This window comes from Penicillium paradoxum (genome assembly GCF_028828445.1).
Source record: "Penicillium paradoxum strain IBT 22861 chromosome Unknown utg000003l_segment0_segment0, whole genome shotgun sequence".
Classification (NCBI taxonomy): domain Eukaryota; kingdom Fungi; phylum Ascomycota; class Eurotiomycetes; order Eurotiales; family Aspergillaceae; genus Penicillium; species Penicillium paradoxum.
The window spans coordinates 1,784,060-1,806,335 of record NW_026643181.1 but is presented as its reverse complement, the minus strand read 5'-3'; the positions used below and the strand labels follow the sequence as shown (position 1 = coordinate 1,806,335).

Genomic DNA, 22,276 nt, shown 5'->3' with positions numbered 1-22,276 from the left:
TATATCAACCCTAAAAGAACTGCAAAATTAGAAGAAGAACAAGTCCGATCAACGATACCATTGACTCCTCGCAACCAATAAATACCAATAGTTATGGACTCAAAATAGCAAGCACTCCAAAGCCGGAAGCCGACGCTTTGTGCTGAGAACGCCACAGCACGTGACTCTGGGCAATGCCGCCTCAAGCGGCAACGCAACTCGTCAGCTCCATCCAGACAACAACCGTTAATCCTTTCCTTCATCCGTCGCTCGCCGTTACGCTACATCCCGATCTTTATCGACCTGCGATAATCTTGACTCCATATCCACTATTCGCGTCGATATCAGTTCCCTATACCCCATCTTTGCTCCGCTTTTCCATCAAAACAGAGCAACCCCTAGTGCTCCTGCGAGGCCGTCGAGACACCACCGACATCCCGCCAATTCACACCTGAGAATATCTCAAACACTTTTACGACTCCCATAATGGCTGCTAACGAACAACCTTACGACCCCTACATTCCCTCTGGCTCGAACGGCGCCGCCGCCAACGGGCAGAATGGCAACCAGCGAACGGCCGCTTTGCAAGCAGTGAGTTCATTCCCAAGCATTCTTTGAATCATAGCGACTTCGACTTTCGAATGTTCGGACTATAGTCCTTCGATGCACGATGTGCATATGTTGTTTTGTTGTGTTTTTGATCGAAATGCGAACACTGGGGCGCTTGATTATCGCACTAAGACTGACATGGTTTCTTCTCTACAGCAAATCGACGACACCGTCGGTGTGATGCGGGAAAACATCAACAAGGTTTCCCAGCGTGGTGAGAATCTGGATTCTCTCCAGGATAAGACCGACAACCTCGCTGTCTCGGCCCAGGGCTTCCGCCGAGGCGCCAATCGCGTGCGCAAAGATATGTGGTGGAAGGACATGAAGATGCGCGTGTGCCTGGTCATTTGCGTGATTGTTCTTCTTGTGGTCATCATTGTGCCGTCTGGTAAGCGTTGAAAATCATTTTATCCGATTACCCCAAGTTTGCGACTAACACCATACCCAGTGGTTGCCACCCGCTAAGCACCAAGCATTGCTACCGCGCGCGACTTACGACTTCTCTTTGGACATGGGATCTTGATTTTACTGGGTTTACTGTTGTTGGGCCTGAATGGCCTTTTCCGTTTTCTTCACAGCCGCTAATACCTCCTGCTGTTTTTTTCTGGGCGTGTTTTCAATGACCAAATCCGTTTGACTTTTTGCCGTGCAACGAAACGAAATCATCCGATTTCGGGTTGCGTCGCATCACGCGACTCGGTCAACGGGTGAGGATGTAAATGATACTTCGATGATGCCGTGTTTCAGTATGCTTACCACATTGCCATTCGGGTGCTTTTTCACTGCAATGAATCTCCCTTAGCGTGCTTTTCTGCCCTCTATTCAAAGGATGGCATTACTACAATGCCCAGATAGCGAATTAAAAGTTAATGTAGGATATTCGGGTCGATTGATCATCTATCCCGGTGAACGGCCAAGGCAAAATTCACCCTTGTGTAGTACTGGGCAACCCTCGGCACCCACATACAACCCTGTTGTAATGGATGGGTTAGGAGTCTATCCAGGTAATTAAACCCACTCGGCATTAGGGCTGAGGGCTGAGTTTTGTACTCCACGTGGCTCCAGACCCATCTGACCTGTAAAGCTGTTCACCAATGACTTCATTCTGCAAGGAACCCGTTATGTCCGAACCCTTGGAGGGCTAGTGCACTCGTCATCGAATCTGATCCCAAAATTTCCACCGTGGATTGTCTTCAATACAGTAACGTCAATCCAGTCCTGATCAATGTTCCGGGATCTCATCTGCCGGGTGAGGTTGAGCATGCGAACAACATGTGATGAAACGCTTGGGTACTTCGGGCGGGGGGACGAGTGTCCACCGATGACTTGAATAAACCAGTGAGCGCAGACCTGGCACATATGTGTCCCGTCGGGAAAAAACGCGCTGCCAACTAGATCCAGCCAGGGTGGAGGGAAGTGGATAGCGGTGGCCCGACACAACGAGTGAGAGGGAAGGATAAGATCAGATAACTGAGACTAAACCCAAGCAGGATGACGTCTCACGATCTCCGAACAGAAGAAGTGGGCTTCTCGGAGGTAATACGCTCGCTTGGGGAAGTCTGAGGAGATTGATATCCGAGGGAAAGCGCGTGAAGAGTTTTTGGTCCCGGCTCGCCACACAACATGTTGATGTTGATACAAGACTCATAGCATCAAAAAAGTATACACTTGATTATATTTTTTTTTATACACTTCCAGGAGAGAATTAAAAACAGGGAACAAAAGAAGACTGAAAATAATACCTAGGTAATGCACTGGTAAGAAATAAAAGACGTACGTAACGTAACTGGAGATAAATCGCTCGCTAGAAGGGGGTCCACCGCCTTCTCCCCATCATTGGGCCAAGTTATCGCTCCGAGGGCCGGCCGATGATCTGGAAAATCTCTCTTGACTCAACACTCTCTCACCTTCACCTCCACCTACCTTCCACCTCCTTATACATATTTGGGGCCTCTCCCACCTAGGGCTGACTGTGAGACCATTGAGGCTGCCGCATGTGCGTTGCCAAGATGATGTCCCTTCGCTCCGCTGTGCGGAGAGCTTCGTGCAAGCCCCTCCGTACCCTCTCCGCACCTACTGCTTCCGTCCGAGTTGCAGCTGCTAAGACGGCTACCTCCCTTCGCCAGACCCGTACCTACTCCCGCGCGACGGATTCTCACCTGACCTCAACCCGCAGCACCGTCGTGCAGCTGTTGAGCAATATTGGCTCCAAGCGCGAGGTTCAGCAGTACCTGTCACACTTCACATCCGTGTCCTCCCAGCAATTCGCCGTGATCAAGGTTGGCGGTGCTATTATTACTGATCACCTCGAGACTTTGTCCTCCGCGCTCGCTTTCCTTAACCATGTCGGTCTGTACCCGATCGTCGTCCACGGTGCCGGCCCTCAGTTGAACCGCATGCTGGAGGCAGCCGGTGTTGAGCCCCAGTTCGAGGATGGAATCCGGGTGACTGATGGCAAGACCCTGGCCCTGGCCCGCAAGCTCTTCCTGGAGGAGAACATGAAATTGGTTGAGGAGCTCGAGCGCATCGGCATCCGCGCCCGTCCCATCACTGCGGGCGTCTTTTCTGCTGATTACCTTGACAAGCCTAAGTACAACCTTGTCGGTAAGATCAATGGTGTTGACAAGAGCCCCATTGAATCCGCAATTGCTGCTGGCTGCCTGCCCATCCTGACTTCCATGGCCGAGACCCCCGATGGTCAGGTGCTCAATGTCAATGCGGACGTGGCTGCCGGTGAGCTTGCCCGCGCTCTGCAGCCCCTGAAGATCGTCTACCTGGCTGAGAAGGGTGGTCTGTTCAACGGTGATACCGGTGAGAAGATTTCCGCCATCAACCTCGATGAGGAGTATGATCACCTCATGGGATTGTGGTGGGTGCGCCACGGCACTCGCTTGAAGATCAAGGAGATGAAGGAACTCCTCAGCGATCTGCCTCGTTCATCTAGCGTTGCTATTATCCACCCCGCTGATCTCCAAAAGGAGCTTTTCACTGACTCCGGTGCCGGTACCCTGATCCGCCGTGGTAACAAGATTCATGTCAAGACCTCTCTGTCTGAGGTTGGCGATATGAAGGCTCTCAAAGAGGTGCTGATCCGTGACCGCGAGGGCCTCGATGCCCGTGCCGTCGTCGACCGCTACGTCGAAGGCATTAAGGAGAAGGATTTCAAGATCTACTACGATGAGCCCATGGAGGCTCTCGGAGTTGTTCTGCCCCCGCAACCCAACTCCCAGATGGCTCACTTGGCCACCTTCACCATCACCAAATCCGGATGGTTGACTAACGTTGCCGACAATGTTTTCGCCAGCATCAAGAAGGACTTCCCCAAGTTGGCTTGGACTGTCAAAGAGGACGATGAGAACCTGACCTGGTTCTTCGACAAGGCCGATGGTAGCTTGAGCCGTGATGGCCAGGTTCTGTTCTGGTACGGCGCCGAGAATGCCGAGGAGGTCAAGCACCTGGTCCAAGAGTTCAACGCCCACGGCCGCCAGATGTTCGGCGACATCAACCTTGAGGCGCGCCTCCACCGCGCTGCTGAGGCTGCTGCCAACATTGGCAAGGGCCACGGCGCTAGCGGTGCCTCTGCTGAGCAGAAGCGTGGATTCTCCACCACCACCAATGCTCTGCGTATGAGCCGCAACAAGCGTCCCGCTGTCGCTGCGAACTCCTTCCGCACCTATTCGACTACCAACCCCAATCCCCCTCTTGGAGAGAAGAACATCTCCAACACCCAGCCCGCCAAGGTTGCTCTCATCGGTGCCCGTGGTTATACCGGCCAGGCCCTCATCAACCTGCTGAATGCCCACCCCAATATGGATCTCCGCCACGTCTCGTCCCGCGAGCTGGCCGGTAAGAAGCTCCAGGGTTACGAGAAGCGCGAGATCATCTACGAGAACCTCAGCCCAGATGATGTCCGCAAGATGTCTGCCAACGGTGATATCGACTGCTGGGTCATGGCTCTGCCCAATGGTATCTGCAAGCCCTTCGTCGATGCCGTCGACGAGGGTTCCCAGACCGGTAACGTTATTGTTGACCTGAGCGCGGACTACCGCTTCGACCCCAAGTGGACCTACGGTCTTCCCGAGCTCGTCGAGCGTTCCAAGATTGCCCAAGCTACTCGCATCGCTAACCCTGGATGCTATGCCACCGCTGCCCAGCTTGGAATCGCTCCTCTTGTTCCCTTCCTCGGCGGTCAGCCTACCACCTTTGGTGTTTCTGGCTACTCCGGCGCGGGCACCAAGCCCAGCCCCAAGAACGACGTTCAGTTCCTTACCAATAACCTCATTCCCTACAGCTTGACTGATCACATCCACGAGCGTGAGATCAGCGCACAGCTTGGCACCAGCATTGCGTTCATTCCTCACGTTGCAGTCTGGTTCCAGGGTATCTCCGTAAGTACCTGGAATTTCTCTGGACCTTTGTTCCTAACAACACGCTAACATCTGTTTCCAGCACTCTATCAGCATCCCCCTGAAGCAGAAGATGACATCTCGTGACATCCGTAACCTCTACCAAGACCGCTACGCTGGCGAGAAGCTCGTCAAGATCGTTGGTGAAGCTCCTCTTGTCAAGGACATTGCCGGTCGCCACGGTGTCGAGATCGGTGGATTTGCCGTCCACTCCAGCGGTGAGCGTGTCGTTGTCTGCGCTACCATCGACAACCTGCTCAAGGGTGCTGCTACCCAATGCCTGCGTAAGTGTCTCGCCTATCGTCTATCTGATAAGTCATGACGCTAACCATTCCCACAGAAAACATGAACTTGGCTCTGGGCTACTCCGAGTACGAGGGTATCCCTCTCGACTAAGCACTTGCTGAACGCGAGTGATCAGTAGGTATCAGGTTGTGTTTGCGTATTGTCTTCGCATGTCTTTTGTCTCATACCCCCGTGCATCTTATAAACCACTCTGGGTTGGAGATTTTGGGTGCCTCTTATCTACTTTCAGATTTTCCATAGTCGATGTTGTCTCGTCTATATCATTGTGCCAAAAGAGTTCGGTTTCTGTTCGCCTCGGTCTATCCTTCTTCTCCCTAGAGTTCTGCTTCGTTCTTTCGGATGACCTCGGTTTTCGTCCTCTCGTGCTAAACTGACTGGCCATTTTTAGCAGTTTCAAGAAAAGCAAGATTTCATTCTAATACTGGTTGACCCCAGGCCCCTGCAAAGTGTTCTCTACATGCCCCAGGACTATCTAGGAGTCGATTTGATTTATTGAATGACTGGCGACGGTGGAGAACCGACGCAATTTATTGTAATTAGAAACTTATATATGTTTCTGGAAACTTTGACTCGACATAATCAGTGCTGTAGTTATCAGGGTGGACTGTAGAGTAAATAGCACGTCTGTTAGATGTCGAGGGTTCTGTCCTAAGCTTGGATTCTGCATATCCTCGTCACTCGCCATCTTTCCATCCTCTCCAATTCTACCCTGTATCCTTGTTTTCTATTCCGTTGTTATTGCACCCCCTTTCAAGGCACATTCATCATACTTTGCACTGTCTCCTATCAAAGCTACTTCGTGATCGCCCACCCGGTGTCCGGGCTATAGGCAGCTCTGCGGGTAGACATCCCATGTCTGCAACGGTCACTCCCACCACACAATACTTCGCCCATCCTGGTCACCGGACATTTAACCCTACGTGTGAAGTAATTCGGGCAGAAACTCGAGGACCAAAGGGTCACTCGAGTGGACCTGTCAACCATGTTTTACAGTCATGAAAGTAAGTTGCAAGGCTCCCGCAGATGGTCTCCATATAGGACGAAAAGCTCACTTGTTGATCTCGCCCTAGTCCTCACTTCGCCGGAGCATGGTGTCGCAACTATCTGGTAAGACTACCCTGTGTCTCCCCCGCAAGAGCTTCCACACTTTCACACACAGGACTAACAACACCGTCTCCGCAGGCTAGTTGCAACCCTAGGGTCCCGTTCCATTGCCAGGAGACTCAATCGAAAGGCTATTCTCGATGTTGACGTCCCCAAGGCATGCCGAGTCATTATTGACCCCGAGGCACCCATGGCCCTTCGATTGCAAGGGAGCTTGCTGTAAGACCTGTCGCGGAGTGATGTCGGCTTGAGTTTGCTAACATATTGCCTGTTCCAGTTACGGGGTGTCTCGGGTGTACAATCAACAATGCGGATACACGCTACTGGATACACAGGCGATGCACGACAAGATGGTCTCCAAGTTGAAGATCATTCCAGGAAGTGGACTTGACCCTACCGCCGGGCAAACCAAGTGAGTGTCACCAATTAGGCCCATATGTTTGCTATTTGCTCGTCAGTGCTCAAATATTTACTTCAAGCAGGCCTAACAATCTGATCCTGCCCTACGACCCTACCTTCCTGCCCGAGACAGCTCTCCTGGGATTGGAAATCGACTTGTCCTCTTTCAATGGTAGCACTGATGATATTTCAAGTCAACTGAGTGATCTGTGGACCAAGTCCCCCAATAATAGCTTGTCTGGTAACTCTCACGTTTCAAGCCTCCAGCTTGAGCTCCCGTCGGATGATGGCATGCGAGATGGTAATATCCTCGGACTTGACGATATCGGCGGGTCTGTGCAAAAGGAGGACATTTTCGACAATGTGAAAAATCTGGGATTGGGCAAGGAGGAAGGTGTTCTTCTTCAGCCTGACTTTGAATTTGACGAGGATGGTAATATTATCGAGCTCGGTACTGAAGCACAGTCCCCCTGTGCAAGGAAGTCCAAGGGTGGACTAAGAGAAAGTGAACAATTCATCGAGAGAGAGCAAGACCAGCTCGGGGAAGAACCAGTGAGGATCCAATATCCATATCACAACTAAGCACATCTCACTGACTTTGCTCCATAGATGCAGATCGACAACGAGGCTTTGCCAACGGTCGAGAACAGAGACATAATGGATTTTCACACCCAGCCCACCGGTAGAAATATTCTTCGGGCTGAAAGCCTAGATGGGATCGAGGAAACAATCGAAATTCAAGCGGTAAGAACCCGCAAAGTCCGACACCCAAAGGAGATCATTCCCGACGATACCACGTCGCTGCGAAATATGACAATGGCGGAATGGAACAATGAATACGTTGCCAACATGGCCCAAGCATTGAAGCAGAAGCAGCAAAACAAAATCCCAACCATTTCGAAGAAGAATGCCGCTTTCTGGGTTTTCGGTCAGGGAATCGGCTCCGTAGGAGTGGGATTGGGGAAGGATCACGAATCGCATCCCCTCCGTCTCTATTCAGGCGAGGACCTGTTCGAAGCCATTGGTGGATACACCCGGAAGAATGCACGAAAGCGCAGTGCCGAAGATGATGAAACTTCGGAGGGACGTCGAGTACGCGCGAGAGACGAGCAAGCTGATCATCTCAGCCGCGAGAATATCGACCGCCTTAACATGGATGTCGAACTTGGCCGTGATGCCCCTTCGAGTCTGTTCGACGATCACTCATCTCAGATGCCGTGGAACATCACCGCTTCTATCCAAAGCTCTCGACAAAGACATCGGCTCGGTAGTGCCAGCGAGGTTTCCTCTCAAGGACGTAAAGGCCGAAGTCGTCTCGCAAGCGCCAGTCCCCTTGCCAATCGTGGCTATCTCGCTGGCCAAGACCAACTCAACCTAGAGCTTCTCGGCGATTTCGGAGATGACATGGATCTTACCCGGTATCTGGAAGAGGAACTGGCAACAGATCGCGGAAATATCAGCTCGATCTCCCGGGGAAAGCGCTCTGCTCTTGAACGTGTCAAGGCGACTCTTGATCGGGAAAGCTTGAACTTCATAGATTTTATGAAGACCAAGATGGGTGCTATTTCCGACGGTAAGGCAGGAAACACAGAAGAAAGCCCACACAGCAGCATAGCCAGCCCGATCGCAGGCAGACTCGGCCAGACAACGTTTGCGACTCTGCTCCCTCCTGAGAGCACGACCCGAGCTGTTGCAACTCAAGCCTTGATGAACGTTCTCACGCTGGCTACCAAGGGTGTGCTGCATGTCCACCAGGATGGGTACATCGATGAGAGTACTGAATGGGAAGTCCATTACCGCTATGGCGAGATATTCCTGCGACTATCTGGAATATGAGCGCTAGCAGTATGTACTAGCTCCCGATCAATGATGATCACGAATAACACCGAGGAACATATGATTGATGATACTTTCAATGGGAAGACAAGACATGAATGATGGGCTCTTTCCGGCTGAGGGAGACCCCAGTCTCATTGTTGAGACAACCCAATAATGAGTTTACGAGAGCATGAAGATCGCTGATATGAATCCGTTGACGCGATGATCTGGGCACACTACATCACCCCACTCCCCATGGGCAGAACATTTTTACTGAGAGCAGACGGCGACAAGGTCATGGAGGGGACATATGAGGAACCGACACAGATCTACAATGCAGCCATGAATTTATTAGTTGTTTTTGTTGTTTTTGACCATGTCTATACCCCAATCTTACCAGGAACCCGTAAGTCGAGGGGACAGTATCACGTACGGGATACGGGATATACGTCCACCACCCACAGTAACAGTAATAATACCTCACGAACCTATACGTACAAAAAGTCTGGAGCTTTTGGTTTTCTCTTCTATATTTGTAGTTATCATATTAGATTTGTCTCTTTGTTTCGGCGACACAGAATCCTCTTTCCCCCCAATCCAATCAGAGCAGTCTCCTGATCCGAGTGTGCCTCGTGCCCTGAATTCCCCGACTCGGCAGGCGGATTGCCTTATAAGCTGACCGGGCGGACCAGGCTTACACGTATATTAGGGCTATTGATGATCGGGAATTATTGGGAGATTAGGCAGGGCATGTGTGTCGTTATGGATTCTAGTGAGGCAGCTCTTTTACACTGCCTAGGTGATCCCCTATAGTTCCTATAAGCAGTGTGTGCCGCGTGTCGCATTCATTGGCCGATGTTTCGCGTTAGGCCACAAGTACAATCACAGCGAGTGAGAGACGAGGTGCGAGCAAGGCACCGGTGAAACAGATTCCCAGATCGATTTTATAATTGACATTCGATAATCGATAATCTATGGCTCATGGAAAGAATCACGGTATAGGTAATATACCATATACCTAAGGTACGTAGGGTACGTAGGGTACGTAGGTATGGCTGGCAGGTACCGTAAGCAGTGCTCCAAATTACGCAGGGCGCGTAACCCGCGTATTCCCCCGTCTTCGTCTTGACAATTTCTTTTCTTCTCTCTCCCTAACCCCTCCAACTTTACCACCCATACGCGCCCTTACCCATTCATCTTTCAACTTTCACTATTTTCTCATCGGGGCAATACTAATCTACTTATTCCTACCATGGGTCGTACAGTCGACCAGGAGGTGCACGCGGCGTTTGTCGAGTTCCGCGCCAAGGAAGATGACAAGGTGCGTGACTCTGTATTTCGTAATATTTCACCCACGACTTGTTCGTCACTAACATACCAAAACCCGTTTTGGGGTTTGTGCATGTGTTAGTGTCTCTCCGTTCAGTGTATCTACTGTCAACAAATTCGAGCAAAGAATACCTCGCGACAGAAACAACATCTCCTCGAATGTCCCGGTCTGCGCGGCCACCCCAACGCGCCGCAGCCTTCTCAGCCCGCCCAGGCCGCCCCTAACGGAATCGGTCCTCCCAATGGCTACCCCGGAACTCCCAGTGGCCCAACAACCACTCCTGGTCCAGCTGGACCTAATGCTATCCCAACTCCCAATGGCACCCTCATGACCAATGGTGTCAACCCTCATGCTACTCCATTGCAGGCCCCGCTGCAGGCCCTTCAGAATCGCACCGCCATGGCCACCCCGGTCCCACCTACTGGCGCTCCCTCTGCGCCGCCAAGCGCCGCGCCCTCGCGTCCGACTCCCAAGCCCAAGGCCAAGACTTCGAGTTCGAGCTTGCCCGCGCCTCCGCTGGACGATGTGCACGCGGCTTTCGTTGAGTTCCGCGCAAAGGAGGAAGATAAGGTACGTTAAAACAATTCGGTAGCTATACATTGGAACTTTGAAGCTAATACCACGCAACAGTGTCTGTCTGTCCAATGCATTTACTGCCAGCAAGTTCGCGCGAAGAACACTAGTCGCCAGCGCCAACATTTGCTGGAATGTCCTACCTACCTGAGTGTTATGAAAGATTCAATCCCCGCCAATAACTTGCTTCACACATTCCCCGAGGGTGATGTCGCTCGTTCACTTCAGATCCCGGCTCCGACGCTGGAGCTCGACTTCCGCATGAGCATCAAAATGAACCCTAAGGTCTCCGTTGGTCCTGGTATCTGGGGCCAGAGGGAGTGGGTCTCATTCATCGGAGGCCAATGGGCTGGTCGATGGGGCAAGGGAATCGTTTTGGTAAGGCTCAATATTCTCCAATTATTATCTCCTCTCTGGTCTCTAACATACAAAAACAGCCTGGCGGTCAAGACACACAGATCGTGACCAAAGATTCCACTACCAACCTTCGTGCCAATTATATTCTTCAGACCGTCGATGAGCCACCGGCGTTTATCATCGTGCGCACAGAAGGATGGCTAACCGGCGCCAAGGATGTTCTTGAGAAGGTCATTGATGCTAACATGGCCGATGGGGTTAACCCCGGAAGCTACAAATATCGCGTCAACCTCTCCATGGAGACTGGTGATGAGCGATACACATTCTTGAACACCTTGATGTGGATTGGCAGCGGTTGCCGCCGAGGTCATGAAGGTACGTTTCGCCGATGCTATATCTTGTTTCCGTTCAGCTCTAACTTGGCATGTAGTGATTTTCGACTCGTTCCGTGTCAACTAGGTCGATACCCTCGTCAATCGATGATGCCTTGTCCGTTTTTCAGCGAGTTCGTGTCTTTTTTTTAACTTCACCTTCCAGTTTGTGATGGGAAACGGTGTTTCTACTTTTCCAGTGCTTGATTCGCGGCGCAACGTTCCCATGATTTGATTCCTCATACCGCCACGACTTTGTTCTTCCAGCTCTCTTGTTTGACTCTTCAAGATGGGCATACCAACCACTGTGGTTACCCATCTGTCCACAGCGATTGAGCTGATTTCGAGCTTTGCCACATCTCTGCTCCTTTCTGCTTTGTTTCCCCTTTTCTTTCTGATGTAATTCTTTTATGGCTGTCTCTATTAAAATGGTCAGCCTTGTAAGGTATTGCCCGCTTTGTGATGTTTCTTGTTTCTCTTGATCTCTGCTCTTCATGCCCTGGCATGAACTTGGGCTTTTCGTTTTCTTTTCGTTTCGCGATTCAGATTACCCCTGAGATTTGCCATGCAATTGATTTCATTTAGCCATTTTCAATGTCAACGAAGATTGTTCCGGGCCTATCCATCCTTTATTGGTTCTCAATACCCTATCGTACAGCTATATTCATACCTAATAGGTCACCTACAATATCATTCTCAATGAACATAACGCTAATATTAATAAAAACTGGAAGTTACGAATTCGATTCTCAGATGTGTCTTCCAAGCTTGTTTCGCAATGATATCGAACAGAAATATATAACGCGGCGTCATGTACCATAAGACCGTACCTAACGCCATCGGTATATACCCGTACATACCACTATAATTTCAAACATTTCCCCAAATGAATACCTTTATAAGTCTCTCTTGAAACAACTTGCAATTTTCTTCTATTCTGTTATGTGATCGAAAGCCTGTATCTACCGCCAATACGGACACACCATACCAAACGCCCAGACCCAGTCATCAGCCGGTATTATACACTCATTCAAAGCCAGAATTGCTGTATGGCAAAGATACATCAGTCTCTGGAATATTCGCCATGTCAAAGTATTCTCCTGACCCTGTGAAGAGAAATTGGTCTAAGAGAAACTCATTGGTATCCCAAGACCACGGATGCGGGTCGATGGGGTAAGATAGCGGACTTTGCATTCGAGGTGAGCGATTTCGCTGAATCAGGTTCCTCTCATCGTTGAAAAATCGCTGTGACAAGCCTAGGAAGTTCGTGAAGAGAGAGCGTAGTTGTATAAGGGGGTCGCTGATTCCTGTTTGGGGTAGGCAATCGGCAATGGCTTGCATGAGGTTGAAATCTCCGAGATCTGAGGTTGCAATGACGTTGCAGAATAGGATGAGGTACGCTGTTGCTGGATATAGGAGAATTGTCCTGGACAATTTGTTAGAGGGGGGAAGGAAAAGTGGTGTACGGGTTCTTACCAGTTTAGAAAGCTGACTGCCGTCTGCTTCTCCGCTGAGTGGCACATGGATACAAGTTCTGAAAGCTCCTGGCGGGCTGATTGAAGGTAGGTATGTGTTAGGACGGTTGGTTGATTGGGATCGGGTTGGATGAGGTAGAGGATTCCGGTCATGACTGATTGATAGGCGAATTTGAGGGCTGACATTTCGGTTTGGGAGTCGAGTCCTTTCCACTCGGTAGATAGTGAGGCAATCTAGTTTTTGTTAGGATGTTGGGTACTATGGGATTGCATCTACTCACCTTGAGTATTCTCTGCTCGATGTATTGCATCTGCACCAGCATGTGCTCTTGAATGGCGTACTGTGAAGTATTGTGGTGACTCAACGAGCCATCGGGTAGGTAGGAAATCAAGGTATCTTGTACCCGAGCTAGATCTAGATAGATTGAGAAGTGCTCGGCCATTGGGATGTGGGGATTATGTAGCGCGCTGAAATCCAGGGGTAGTTGCCTATTGAGAAGGCAGCGCGACGTTCGTGACTTGAATGCATAGTTCCGGTCCAAGATATAGCACCAAAGAAAACAGAAAAGCTCCTCTTCGGTTATATTCCCATCTAGAGCTTTCTTTTGGAGATCTAAGGCAATGCAAGTATTGCAGGCCGCTTTGGTGAGATCCCCACACAAACCAACGTCGCCAGACCCTTGGTGGAGAAAAACCTAGTCACGAATAAGCCTCAAGGAAAATGTATACAAAAGCTGAATTGAGATGCTTACACCACAGAGTATAGCTTGTAGGGACCCAAGAGATGGAGTGAACAACAGTGGAATTTGCCTCAAGGCCGCTTGGGCTGCTGCTCGATACTCGATGGCAGTTTTCCTTAGCTCAAGGGCGAGGTCGGTATCTTCTTCGAGATTTACCACGGTAGTCATAAACTTGTAGGCGATTGAATTTAAACAAACGGAGTAGATGATACACTCGTGAGACGATACTTCCTTCCGAAGAAGCGCAAGACCCATCTTCTTTAATGTTAGTTTTGAGATATGCCTGAAGTAATCTGCAACGAATGACCCGAATCTGTCAGTATGGATATCTGCGGCGATTTCACAGTCAGTTGAAAATTCATGTTGAGTGAGGTAGAGTTTAATCTACCTTTCAACATCCAGGTAAGAGTTTCAGCAGACGGTATTCGAGAGTACTCTCCCTCCTGTTGATCACTGTGATGGCTTTGTACTAGTGATCTGGAAGTGTCAGCCATTGTTCGCATGGTGGACAATGCTGTCTCGAGCACGGCGCGTCTATCGAGAGTGAGGCCTGGCAAAAGCCATAGTTGATGCTGAATCGTCAGTTGCGCATCATGAACTGGGTCATATAATGTCCTGGTTTGCAGCCCACGTGTGTTCGAAATATCACAGGGTGTAAGTCGCGCAGCTGGCACAACATGATATTGCGAGGGAATTGCGTTATTAGAGTGTCGACTGGGGCTAATTTGCTGTCGCAAACTGCGAGCAGGGCTGTGAGAGGAATCTCGTTGGGGGCGAGTACTGAGACACTTGCGCTTCACAGCGCGTCGACGATCACAAGAGATGCCTGCATCCTGGCAATTGCCACAGGGATCGCGTCTATCACAACGGACCTACGTATCTGGTCAGCACTTTTCAATTTGGTTTCGGAGAATTGAATTTCGGTATTCACACCTTGCGCGAATGACAAAGATCACACTGTAGATGAACCCGTCAGTAATTTGTACATGCGAGGTTTATTCCAAGTGTCAGGGGAGATCCGTACGACTAACCGAGCCTCGTTTCTGCGATTGATGGACGGACTGGTCGACATTTTCGCATGCAAGAGAAAGGAGAATTGGTCCAGAAGTAAAAAATAGCGAAGGCGAAACCCGGTGGCTAAAAATAAAAACTTAAAACCCCCACTGCGGAGCCGACTAATAGGCCACATGGGGCAACCAGCACTATATTTTATCCCTATCTTGGCAAAACCCTCGGAATCGTCCGCGGCCTTGATAATTTAGACATATTGGCATGGGTATGGAGAGATGTGCACAGCTAGGAAACACTGAACTATTTAGGTTAAGCTAGAATTTAAACGATATCTTGAGTATTATGTCCAGTTTATTGGATACTTGCCTGATAGTTGCTAGGCATATATGCGTACATATAGACATTGGATGTTGGTATATTACCCTTGGAATGATTGGTGAAGCTCGTAACCCTACGTAAATTTGCCGATGCATGGGCGACGGAATAGAAAGAAAATGAAGTGAAACAAGCCCCAGTAGTAAGAGTTATTTTCATTGCTGTAATAAGAACTTGTCTCACAGGGTATCTAGCAATGGGCAAGAGGAGAAAAGAGAATCGACTTCGAGATATCAGTCTGTGACCCCGAACACAAATACTTTCCGAGTGCGAATGGCTGAGTCTCACATCAACGCCTGGAGAACCAGCACAATACCCCTGTCTTTGCCAGGAAATATAGCGCACCGAAAAAACGGAAAATAGAGAGACCCGAAGTAGCCCACAGAACAGTCCTAAAATACCACGCCGTCCGATCTGTGGCTATCGACTATATGTGCTAGTTAGTAGAATTCACAAGTCCGAGGAATGGCGAATCGCAGAGGAAACTTGACTTACTGTCAAACAGAGCCTCTTGATACTGGAGCTATTGATGCACAAGGCCAGCAGGCCGTTACTGAAAGTCCATAGCAAAACGAGATTCGTTCTGAATGCTTTGTATGAATCATCCAATATCAGTCCCTTTTTGTCACTGGGCTTCTGCCATGGAGTCAGGGCTCGCTTCACAGTAGCTGCAAATTGCTCGTCAATGTCGACTTGAGGCTTTTCCAGTTCCTCAACAAAAGGCATTTCATCTTCTTTTTTTGTTTGTGCAGATGGAAGTTTGTCAGTTGCATCGGCTCCCTTTGTGCCCCATGAGACGTCATGCCAGTTGCAAAATGCATAGACCATGAGGACATTGATTGTCGACGGCATCCCGACGAAATAGGCCCAGGAAGATGTGATCATATGCCAAGGGTCAGCATACAGTATGCTGGCAAGGAAATATATTCCGTAAGTTGAGACCAGGGCGACTAGCACAATGCCACCTGTTGAGCCGACAAAGCCTGATAATAGCGCCGAGAACCCATGTGTGAAATCGAATTTCAAGTTCTCGGGCTTCAATGCCTGCGACACGAGGTAGAATGACAAGATAAGGAGATAGAATTGGACGACGGAAAAATAGACAAAGGAGAGCGTGTACAAAAACTTCGATCTGTGGGTGAATATCAGCTATGAACACAAAGGTCATTATCGTTTCTGGGTCGTGGAACCTACCCCTTTGGTCGGTTCCCAAGAGCTAGGATAAATTGAAGCATGAGGAATGTCAAATATCCGATTTTCAACAGATTATTGAAAATCGGGGTAGCGTCGTTCCCAAAAGGCCATCCATGAAATTTGTTGGTTGAGCTTGGTGTTCCCACGATGTCCAGGATCACGGAACTGGTGAGCCAGTAGGAAGCTAATAGATGTCAGTCACTGCCTTCAAGATTCCGTCAATATGAGGCCCAAAGAACACATACCAAGGGAAAGCCATGTCATAATTAACTGGCAAATATTGTAGATCAATTGGATATGCAGTAATAACAGCCGAAGTATACCATGTCCGCTCTGATATATGCGATTAAAATGCATGATCGAATAGAGCGAGGCCGCGAAAGAGCCATTTAGCCATCGTCGCCGTTGACTCAGAAACTCCGCTGGCCGTTCTGGAACGTCGGTCTCTCCTTTCGATGCTTTCACGTATGTGAGTCGCCACTGGCTACCAGCCTTGGCAACCAACTCGAAACAAAGAATGCGATCTTCAGCAAGAAACATATTCTTTTTGAAGATATTCATCCCGTCAATGCCCTTCTTACCGAGCTTTTGAGCAAGTGTGTGATCTCCATGAAAATACTGCTCAAGGGGCCTGCCCATGATCGCGCGATACCGATATGCAGAGAACGCACCGGGCAGGACAGTCACATAACCAAAGGTGCTCTCTAGTGGTTTGTCCAGAATATTGGAGATTTTATATTCGAAATTTTGTGCTGCAACGAGAGGGTTGCGAAGTTTCTTCCATCGATAGCCAAGGAGTGCATGGATTTCACCACACGCCCCGCCAAGGTTCTTGTCGTTGTAAAATGCTTGCCAGAGAGCTAGCAAAGACTTAGGTCCAGGTCTTGTGCCGGCGTCAATTAGGATACAGATTTCAGGGTTCAAAATGCGTCCAAATGCATTAAACAGCCATCGATGCGAATTGATTTTTTTGGCGTTCTTTTTCTTTAGGCAAAAGAGCATCTGGACTGGGGGTAGGTTCATAGGGTCATCTTTGAACGGACGCACGAGCTCTTGTTTTGGCGTAATCGACAGTTGTGTGGTATATTCAAACTAGATGTCATTAGTATTTGGGCTAATGTCCTCGATGGGTACTAGGGTTGGGAGGATCAGGTGCAGTGAGAACAAACAATATGAGCAATCGTCTCTCGTCCATCCACATCTTGTTTCATCACACCATCTTGGAAAACGCCAATAGTCGCCAACACGTCAAGTGTATTCTTATCGCAGGGGTCTATTCCATCGAAGACAAGGCAGACGACGATCTTCTGCCATGCCGGGCCACCCCTTTTCCAGAATTCGGTTTTCTTCAATTTGACTATATCTCGCACATTTTGCATTACGCCATGCAAGGTTCGTGTTGTGAGGACTTTATCTTCGTTATAGTAGGTGATCGCGATGAGGAGTTCAGTATGTCGATTATACATGGAAGGACGGAGGTTGTACCCGTTGCGGAGGGTGAATTCGTCGGGGTCACATGTCGCGGCGGTGTCTAAGCAGAACAGGGTAATTCAGGATATCATGTTCAACTTGGAGTTCTTGATGAACTTGGTGAAACACTCACATCGCATCTGCGTGAATTCCTCAGAAAGTTCCCCCTCCGCACCTCTATACTCCGGCTGAATAGCATTGCGAATTGGACTCGGTACCGGATAGTTAACACTCAAGACTGAGCCTTGTATTAACTTGATCCGGCGTGTTGGATACCGACGGATACTACTCCCCTTGTGTCGTGCCCCGGAGCCTGTAGAAGAGGCGACAGCAGAGCCTTGATTAGAGAGATCGTGTAGTCTGATTTGATCAGGTAGCTCCTGGGGTCCCATGGGATCCAGCATAGGGCTTTTCACCTCGGCAGATGGAGAAGTATACGATTGATGAGTTACTCCACTCGAAGTAACTGGGTCTTCGAAAGGATTGCGGTACAAGGCAGAAGAGCGTGCCGCATACATTTGAGGGAGGACGTGCTCATTTGAGTGATCAACATTCTAGTGACGACCGGAAGTATCAGTTCGGCTTGCCGCATGCCCCGCGACCAAGTGATTTCCACTCGATATACACTTATCCAGGGAGAATGACCATCACTCATGATGTCGTCTTCTTCGTTCGTGGTGCATCGTGAAATGAATACCCTTCATCGAAAGTACTTATCATATACCAACCCATCATCCGATGTGAAACACCCACTGAGAGAGTATGAGCTGAAAGTCCAAGCTGAAAGTCCAAGCTACAATCCTTGATGCCAAGCCAGTTTGAATTGAGAAGGGTATGACAGGCTGTACACTCCGCAGCCTTCGAAGACACGGGTGCCTTTGGTATCATCTTTCCTTGAAAAAGAGCCAAAGATCCGCTCAAGGCTTTTGTCGCTAAGGAGGCAATGGAAGTTGCCTTCTTTTTCGCTTCAAGCTCGCTGTAAGGATTGTAGCATCGGACTAGAAGGATTACCCGGCTATTTTAAGTCGGGACCCCACACCTTTGTTTGCGTTCAACCAATCAGGTCAAGTTCCCTTTCCTTTTAGCGCGGCCCTTATTTGTTTCGACCAATGAGCGTGGCTTATTACACTCATACCTAAAACATCCACCTAGGGCTTGGGTGGATTATAGAAGATGGGGTATGTGTTCCGTTCTGTCCACTGACTAAATCGCCGACTAAAATAAGTCCACACTGTACGAAAGTCCTCGAGGCACAACATTCGGATTATGTGGAAGTGCGGGTTCACGAGTGAGACATCCCCAACGAAGGCTCCACCGTTCTGTACCGAGTTGAAATAGTTTTAAATCGCAACCACAAGGCTCTTTGATGGGAAATACAAAAGTTGCTTATATTCTCGACACAAAGCGTATACCTCGATCTATTTCACTTATGCAATTCACGACAAGCTCAATCTGGTGCTTGCACTCACCAATGGAGGTAGAGTTGAGATTGGACCAAGATGAGCCGATCTATACCCATCGAGATACGATCTCGGGCGAGGTAATTTTGCGCAGTACATCGCCGGCCAGTTTATCAACAATCGTCCTCAGCCTGTCTGGAATCGCAACATCCAGACTGACGAAAAGCAGACGCATCGAATCCCATAAGGTATGTGCGACGATGACTACTTCAGACCATGCCCGACTAACAACAGGTCTTAGTTATTTAAGAAATCCCAGCAGGTTTTTCCTTCGGAATCCTTGCTCAAGGATCCAAGGAGCCCTGGTGTGACCATTGGAAGTGGTCACCATGTTCTCCGGTTTTCGATGACAGTCAGTACTAATCAAGATTGAAATCTTCCATGATAATCTCGTATCTGACAACATATGATTCGAATCCATATAGTTTCCCACTGTCATCGAATGCTACAAAGCTGATCTTAGATCGAGCAGATCGCAAATTCCATGTGCAGATATTGGGTATTGGCGCAACGGAAAAAGTCATTTATTGAGGAAGACTCCGCCCACAACAGGGCACTTGGACTCACTGGCTGAGATTCGTTATACTCTGAGTGTTATAGTGACAGGGAGAAAGACCATTCGAAAGGTAAGTTAAGGCATATAGTGACAACCTTCCCCGCAACATGCGAGAGGTCCGGCCCGAACATATTGCTGATCACCAAGAAGACTCGGAATATTGTATTTCATCCTTCCTCAGACCCAGTGCCCCAACAGAGTCCATTCAACCAAGAATGTTCGATCAGCGCTAGCCCACAATTCCCCGCCAAAGATCCGCCTTCATCTTTCAGAATCGATATAGGGCTCGAGAATGGGCCTTGCCTTCTGCTAGGTAGCTCAATTCCTTTGAGGATAAACATTACAAAGCTTGACGACCTTTTTTGCAACATATTATTGAGTGGATTTCAGACTATGTTAATTGAAAGAACACAAGTAAGAGTTCGAGGGCGAACCGAGTCATACACATGCACATGGATTGTACAAACCATGGCCAATATGGACCATCCAATAGCGCTTGCAGACGCATCTCAAGACTCCACGGTCACTTTGACAAATACAATATGGGCCAACAATCGACTGCCTCCTGAGCTCACTTCAAGCTTCGAAGTCTGCAATATCAAGAGAACATATAACTTGAACATCAAGCTCGGATTTCTTGTTGGAAATCGCAAGGTAAAGCCTTTCCAAGAGTCCCAATCTGTATTATCTTGATTGTGGCTAATGCTGATCTATTTTCTAGCTTCGGATGATCATGCGAGAATTCGCATTTCCTGTCTATGTTATGGGCGCATCCTTGCCACTTACGAAATCAAACTCCTAATATTATCTCGAATGGCATATCTGTATCTTCGACTATCTCTTGGTTCCGTTATAAGTCCCACCTAGGTTGTTTGAACATGTGCAAAATGCTACCTAAAACTCAGGATACCCCAAGAATGCAAATTGGCTGTCCGCATTTGTTAGATAATATTCCAGCTCATATACCTAATTACTTCGTATGCCGGCTGGCTAGCTTTAGGAATACTATTTTACTCCGTATGCTCATCTATAGATGGATAGCATCCGTAAAACACATCAGCAGCCTTCCGCCGAGTCGATATTTGGTTTGTAGGGTAGGCTTGTCAACAAGACTGTTGAAGTCAGGACCAAATCTCAATCTTAATTTTTGGAGCTCGTGTGGCTCCTGGATGTTGACCTTTGCTCCGCCGAAGTCCCAAAATTTATATCCAGTGTTCTGTGGCCACTGTGATGTATGACTGTGGATATGTAACGTTTCATACGTCCGAATGAAGGTCACATATATTCCAATTGTTCCAGTCCTGGTAACATCAAGGGACTCAAAGATTTGCTCGGGCGCCCGAGTAGCATAGTACAGCTATCAGCCATTGGCGCTGATCTTCCTTGCAGAATCCCAATATTTTGCATTATGCTGTCTCAGATCCCCTGTCTCTTATTGAACAATTGCTAATCCATACATAATGACTATTTATAGCACGAGCACCCATTTGGTCAGAATTGAAAGCATGCTCAATCAACCGCGCCAGGCTGGTTCATATTACAAGAGTGCAACATCACGGGCCTATAATCATACATACTGGATTGTTAGATACGATATCTGGACAGACGGACAAATGATCGAAGTGCAAGAGCAATACGCTCGGTGATCAATTGGACAGATAAGAAAGAAAGTCGTAGATGTGAGAGGTGTCTTGGCGCTTTAAAGGCAGCATACAGCACGGTTTAACTTTCACGGAATAATGCATGATCCAGGACACGGCGAGATTGAAATAATTACGCTGCAATGATAGATCGGAGAAGAGGTCAACCATGTGTACGGGATCTAAGAACGACATTGTAAAACGTAATAACAAACTTGATATGGTCGCTTTGCAGTTCATATTTCCTAGATTATGTTTAAAGTCTCGGCGATTCTAACCATCAAAATTGTCATCTAACAATGCTTCACGGAGGTATTGACGAAAGATCCTACGCGCTGTTTGACTATGGATATTTCGTGCTGAACCAGCCAGATATGCCCTAGTTCTACGCCTCGTGATAGATCGCCAAGTGCAGATTTGAATACAAAATGTACTTGGTTAATTTTACGTCCCGAAGGGCTTCACGGCAGTATCAGAATCCCGTCTTGTAACACGCTCGCTACCACTCCTTTCCCAGGAGGAATATGTAGGATCCTGAAAATATACTTATAAATACCGCCACCGTGCTGGCCCTGATCTAGATCCAGCTTTTCAATATCATTCCAACTCAGACATATTCCAAGCCAAGAGACACTTATCCCAGTTTCAGTATGCGGTTCATCCTTGTCGCGTTTATGGCCATCATTGGCGTTGCTCTGGCTGCTGATAAAGCCCCTCCGACGGTGAGATCGATTCGAGTTTTGTTTGTGTTCTCTCTAACTGGTTTGTAGATTGGGCTTGGACACCCGTGCAGATCTGATGGGAGCACAGGAAATTGTGCTAGTGGTTTCTGTCTGGTGAGTTACTTCAACTCGATTCCGAGAGATAATAAGACGGCACCGAAGCTCATCTTTAATATAGCAAGTTCCTCCCGAGACCGAGGGTGTCTGCAAATAGATCCTGAGCCACGACTCCGATTTTGTTGGGTCGAGGGATTGCCTTGATCCAAGAAAGGGGGAGAAGGGGTGGTTCATCAGTTGTCTCCACAGGCTGGATCTAATAATGGGTAGTAAGATCAATGGCCCTGACCGAACATGACTACTTTTGAACCAACTGTGCTCTTG

At 48.7% G+C, this 22,276-nt stretch overlaps 6 protein-coding genes across 6 annotated transcripts; 4 read left to right on the top strand and 2 right to left on the bottom strand.

Moving 5' to 3' along the window:
• Positions 1-465: 465 nt before the first annotated feature.
• N7457_002589 (SNAP receptor SNC2) lies at positions 466-987 on the top strand (the record flags this gene model as incomplete). The annotated part of the gene is made up of 2 exons (XM_057173635.1): positions 466-570; positions 745-987. 2 exons carry the CDS (start codon positions 466-468, stop codon positions 985-987), a joined length of 348 nt encoding a protein of 115 aa, XP_057033786.1.
• Positions 988-2,582: 1,595 nt separating this feature from the next.
• Positions 2,583-5,390, top strand: argEF (bifunctional acetylglutamate kinase/N-acetyl-gamma-glutamyl-phosphate reductase; the record flags this gene model as incomplete). The annotated part of the gene is made up of 3 exons (XM_057173634.1): positions 2,583-4,976; positions 5,038-5,278; positions 5,335-5,390. The coding sequence occupies 3 exons, from the start codon at positions 2,583-2,585 to the stop codon at positions 5,388-5,390; spliced, it is 2,691 nt and encodes an 896-aa protein (XP_057033785.1).
• Positions 5,391-6,282: 892 nt separating this feature from the next.
• N7457_002587 (Rad21/Rec8 N terminal domain protein) lies at positions 6,283-8,639 on the top strand (the record flags this gene model as incomplete). The annotated part of the gene is made up of 6 exons (XM_057173633.1): positions 6,283-6,301; positions 6,371-6,407; positions 6,483-6,623; positions 6,682-6,816; positions 6,863-7,355; positions 7,413-8,639. The coding sequence occupies 6 exons, from the start codon at positions 6,283-6,285 to the stop codon at positions 8,637-8,639; spliced, it is 2,052 nt and encodes a 683-aa protein (XP_057033784.1).
• A 1,234-nt stretch (positions 8,640-9,873) lies between these two features.
• Positions 9,874-11,340, top strand: N7457_002586 (DUF3237 domain-containing protein; the record flags this gene model as incomplete). Its single annotated transcript, XM_057173632.1, has 5 exons — positions 9,874-9,942; positions 10,033-10,521; positions 10,582-10,902; positions 10,962-11,256; positions 11,312-11,340. 5 exons carry the CDS (start codon positions 9,874-9,876, stop codon positions 11,338-11,340), a joined length of 1,203 nt encoding a protein of 400 aa, XP_057033783.1.
• Positions 11,341-12,278: 938 nt separating this feature from the next.
• Positions 12,279-14,539, bottom strand: N7457_002585 (fungal specific transcription factor domain-containing protein; the record flags this gene model as incomplete). Its single annotated transcript, XM_057173631.1, has 6 exons — positions 12,279-12,678; positions 12,729-12,961; positions 13,009-13,422; positions 13,480-13,796; positions 13,856-14,339; positions 14,492-14,539. The coding sequence occupies 6 exons, from the start codon at positions 14,537-14,539 to the stop codon at positions 12,279-12,281; spliced, it is 1,896 nt and encodes a 631-aa protein (XP_057033782.1).
• Positions 14,540-15,303: 764 nt separating this feature from the next.
• Positions 15,304-18,172, bottom strand: N7457_002584 (uncharacterized protein; the record flags this gene model as incomplete). Its single annotated transcript, XM_057173630.1, has 6 exons — positions 15,304-15,985; positions 16,048-16,231; positions 16,293-17,139; positions 17,217-17,578; positions 17,651-18,071; positions 18,143-18,172. The coding sequence occupies 6 exons, from the start codon at positions 18,170-18,172 to the stop codon at positions 15,304-15,306; spliced, it is 2,526 nt and encodes an 841-aa protein (XP_057033781.1).
• Positions 18,173-22,276: the final 4,104 nt, after the last annotated feature.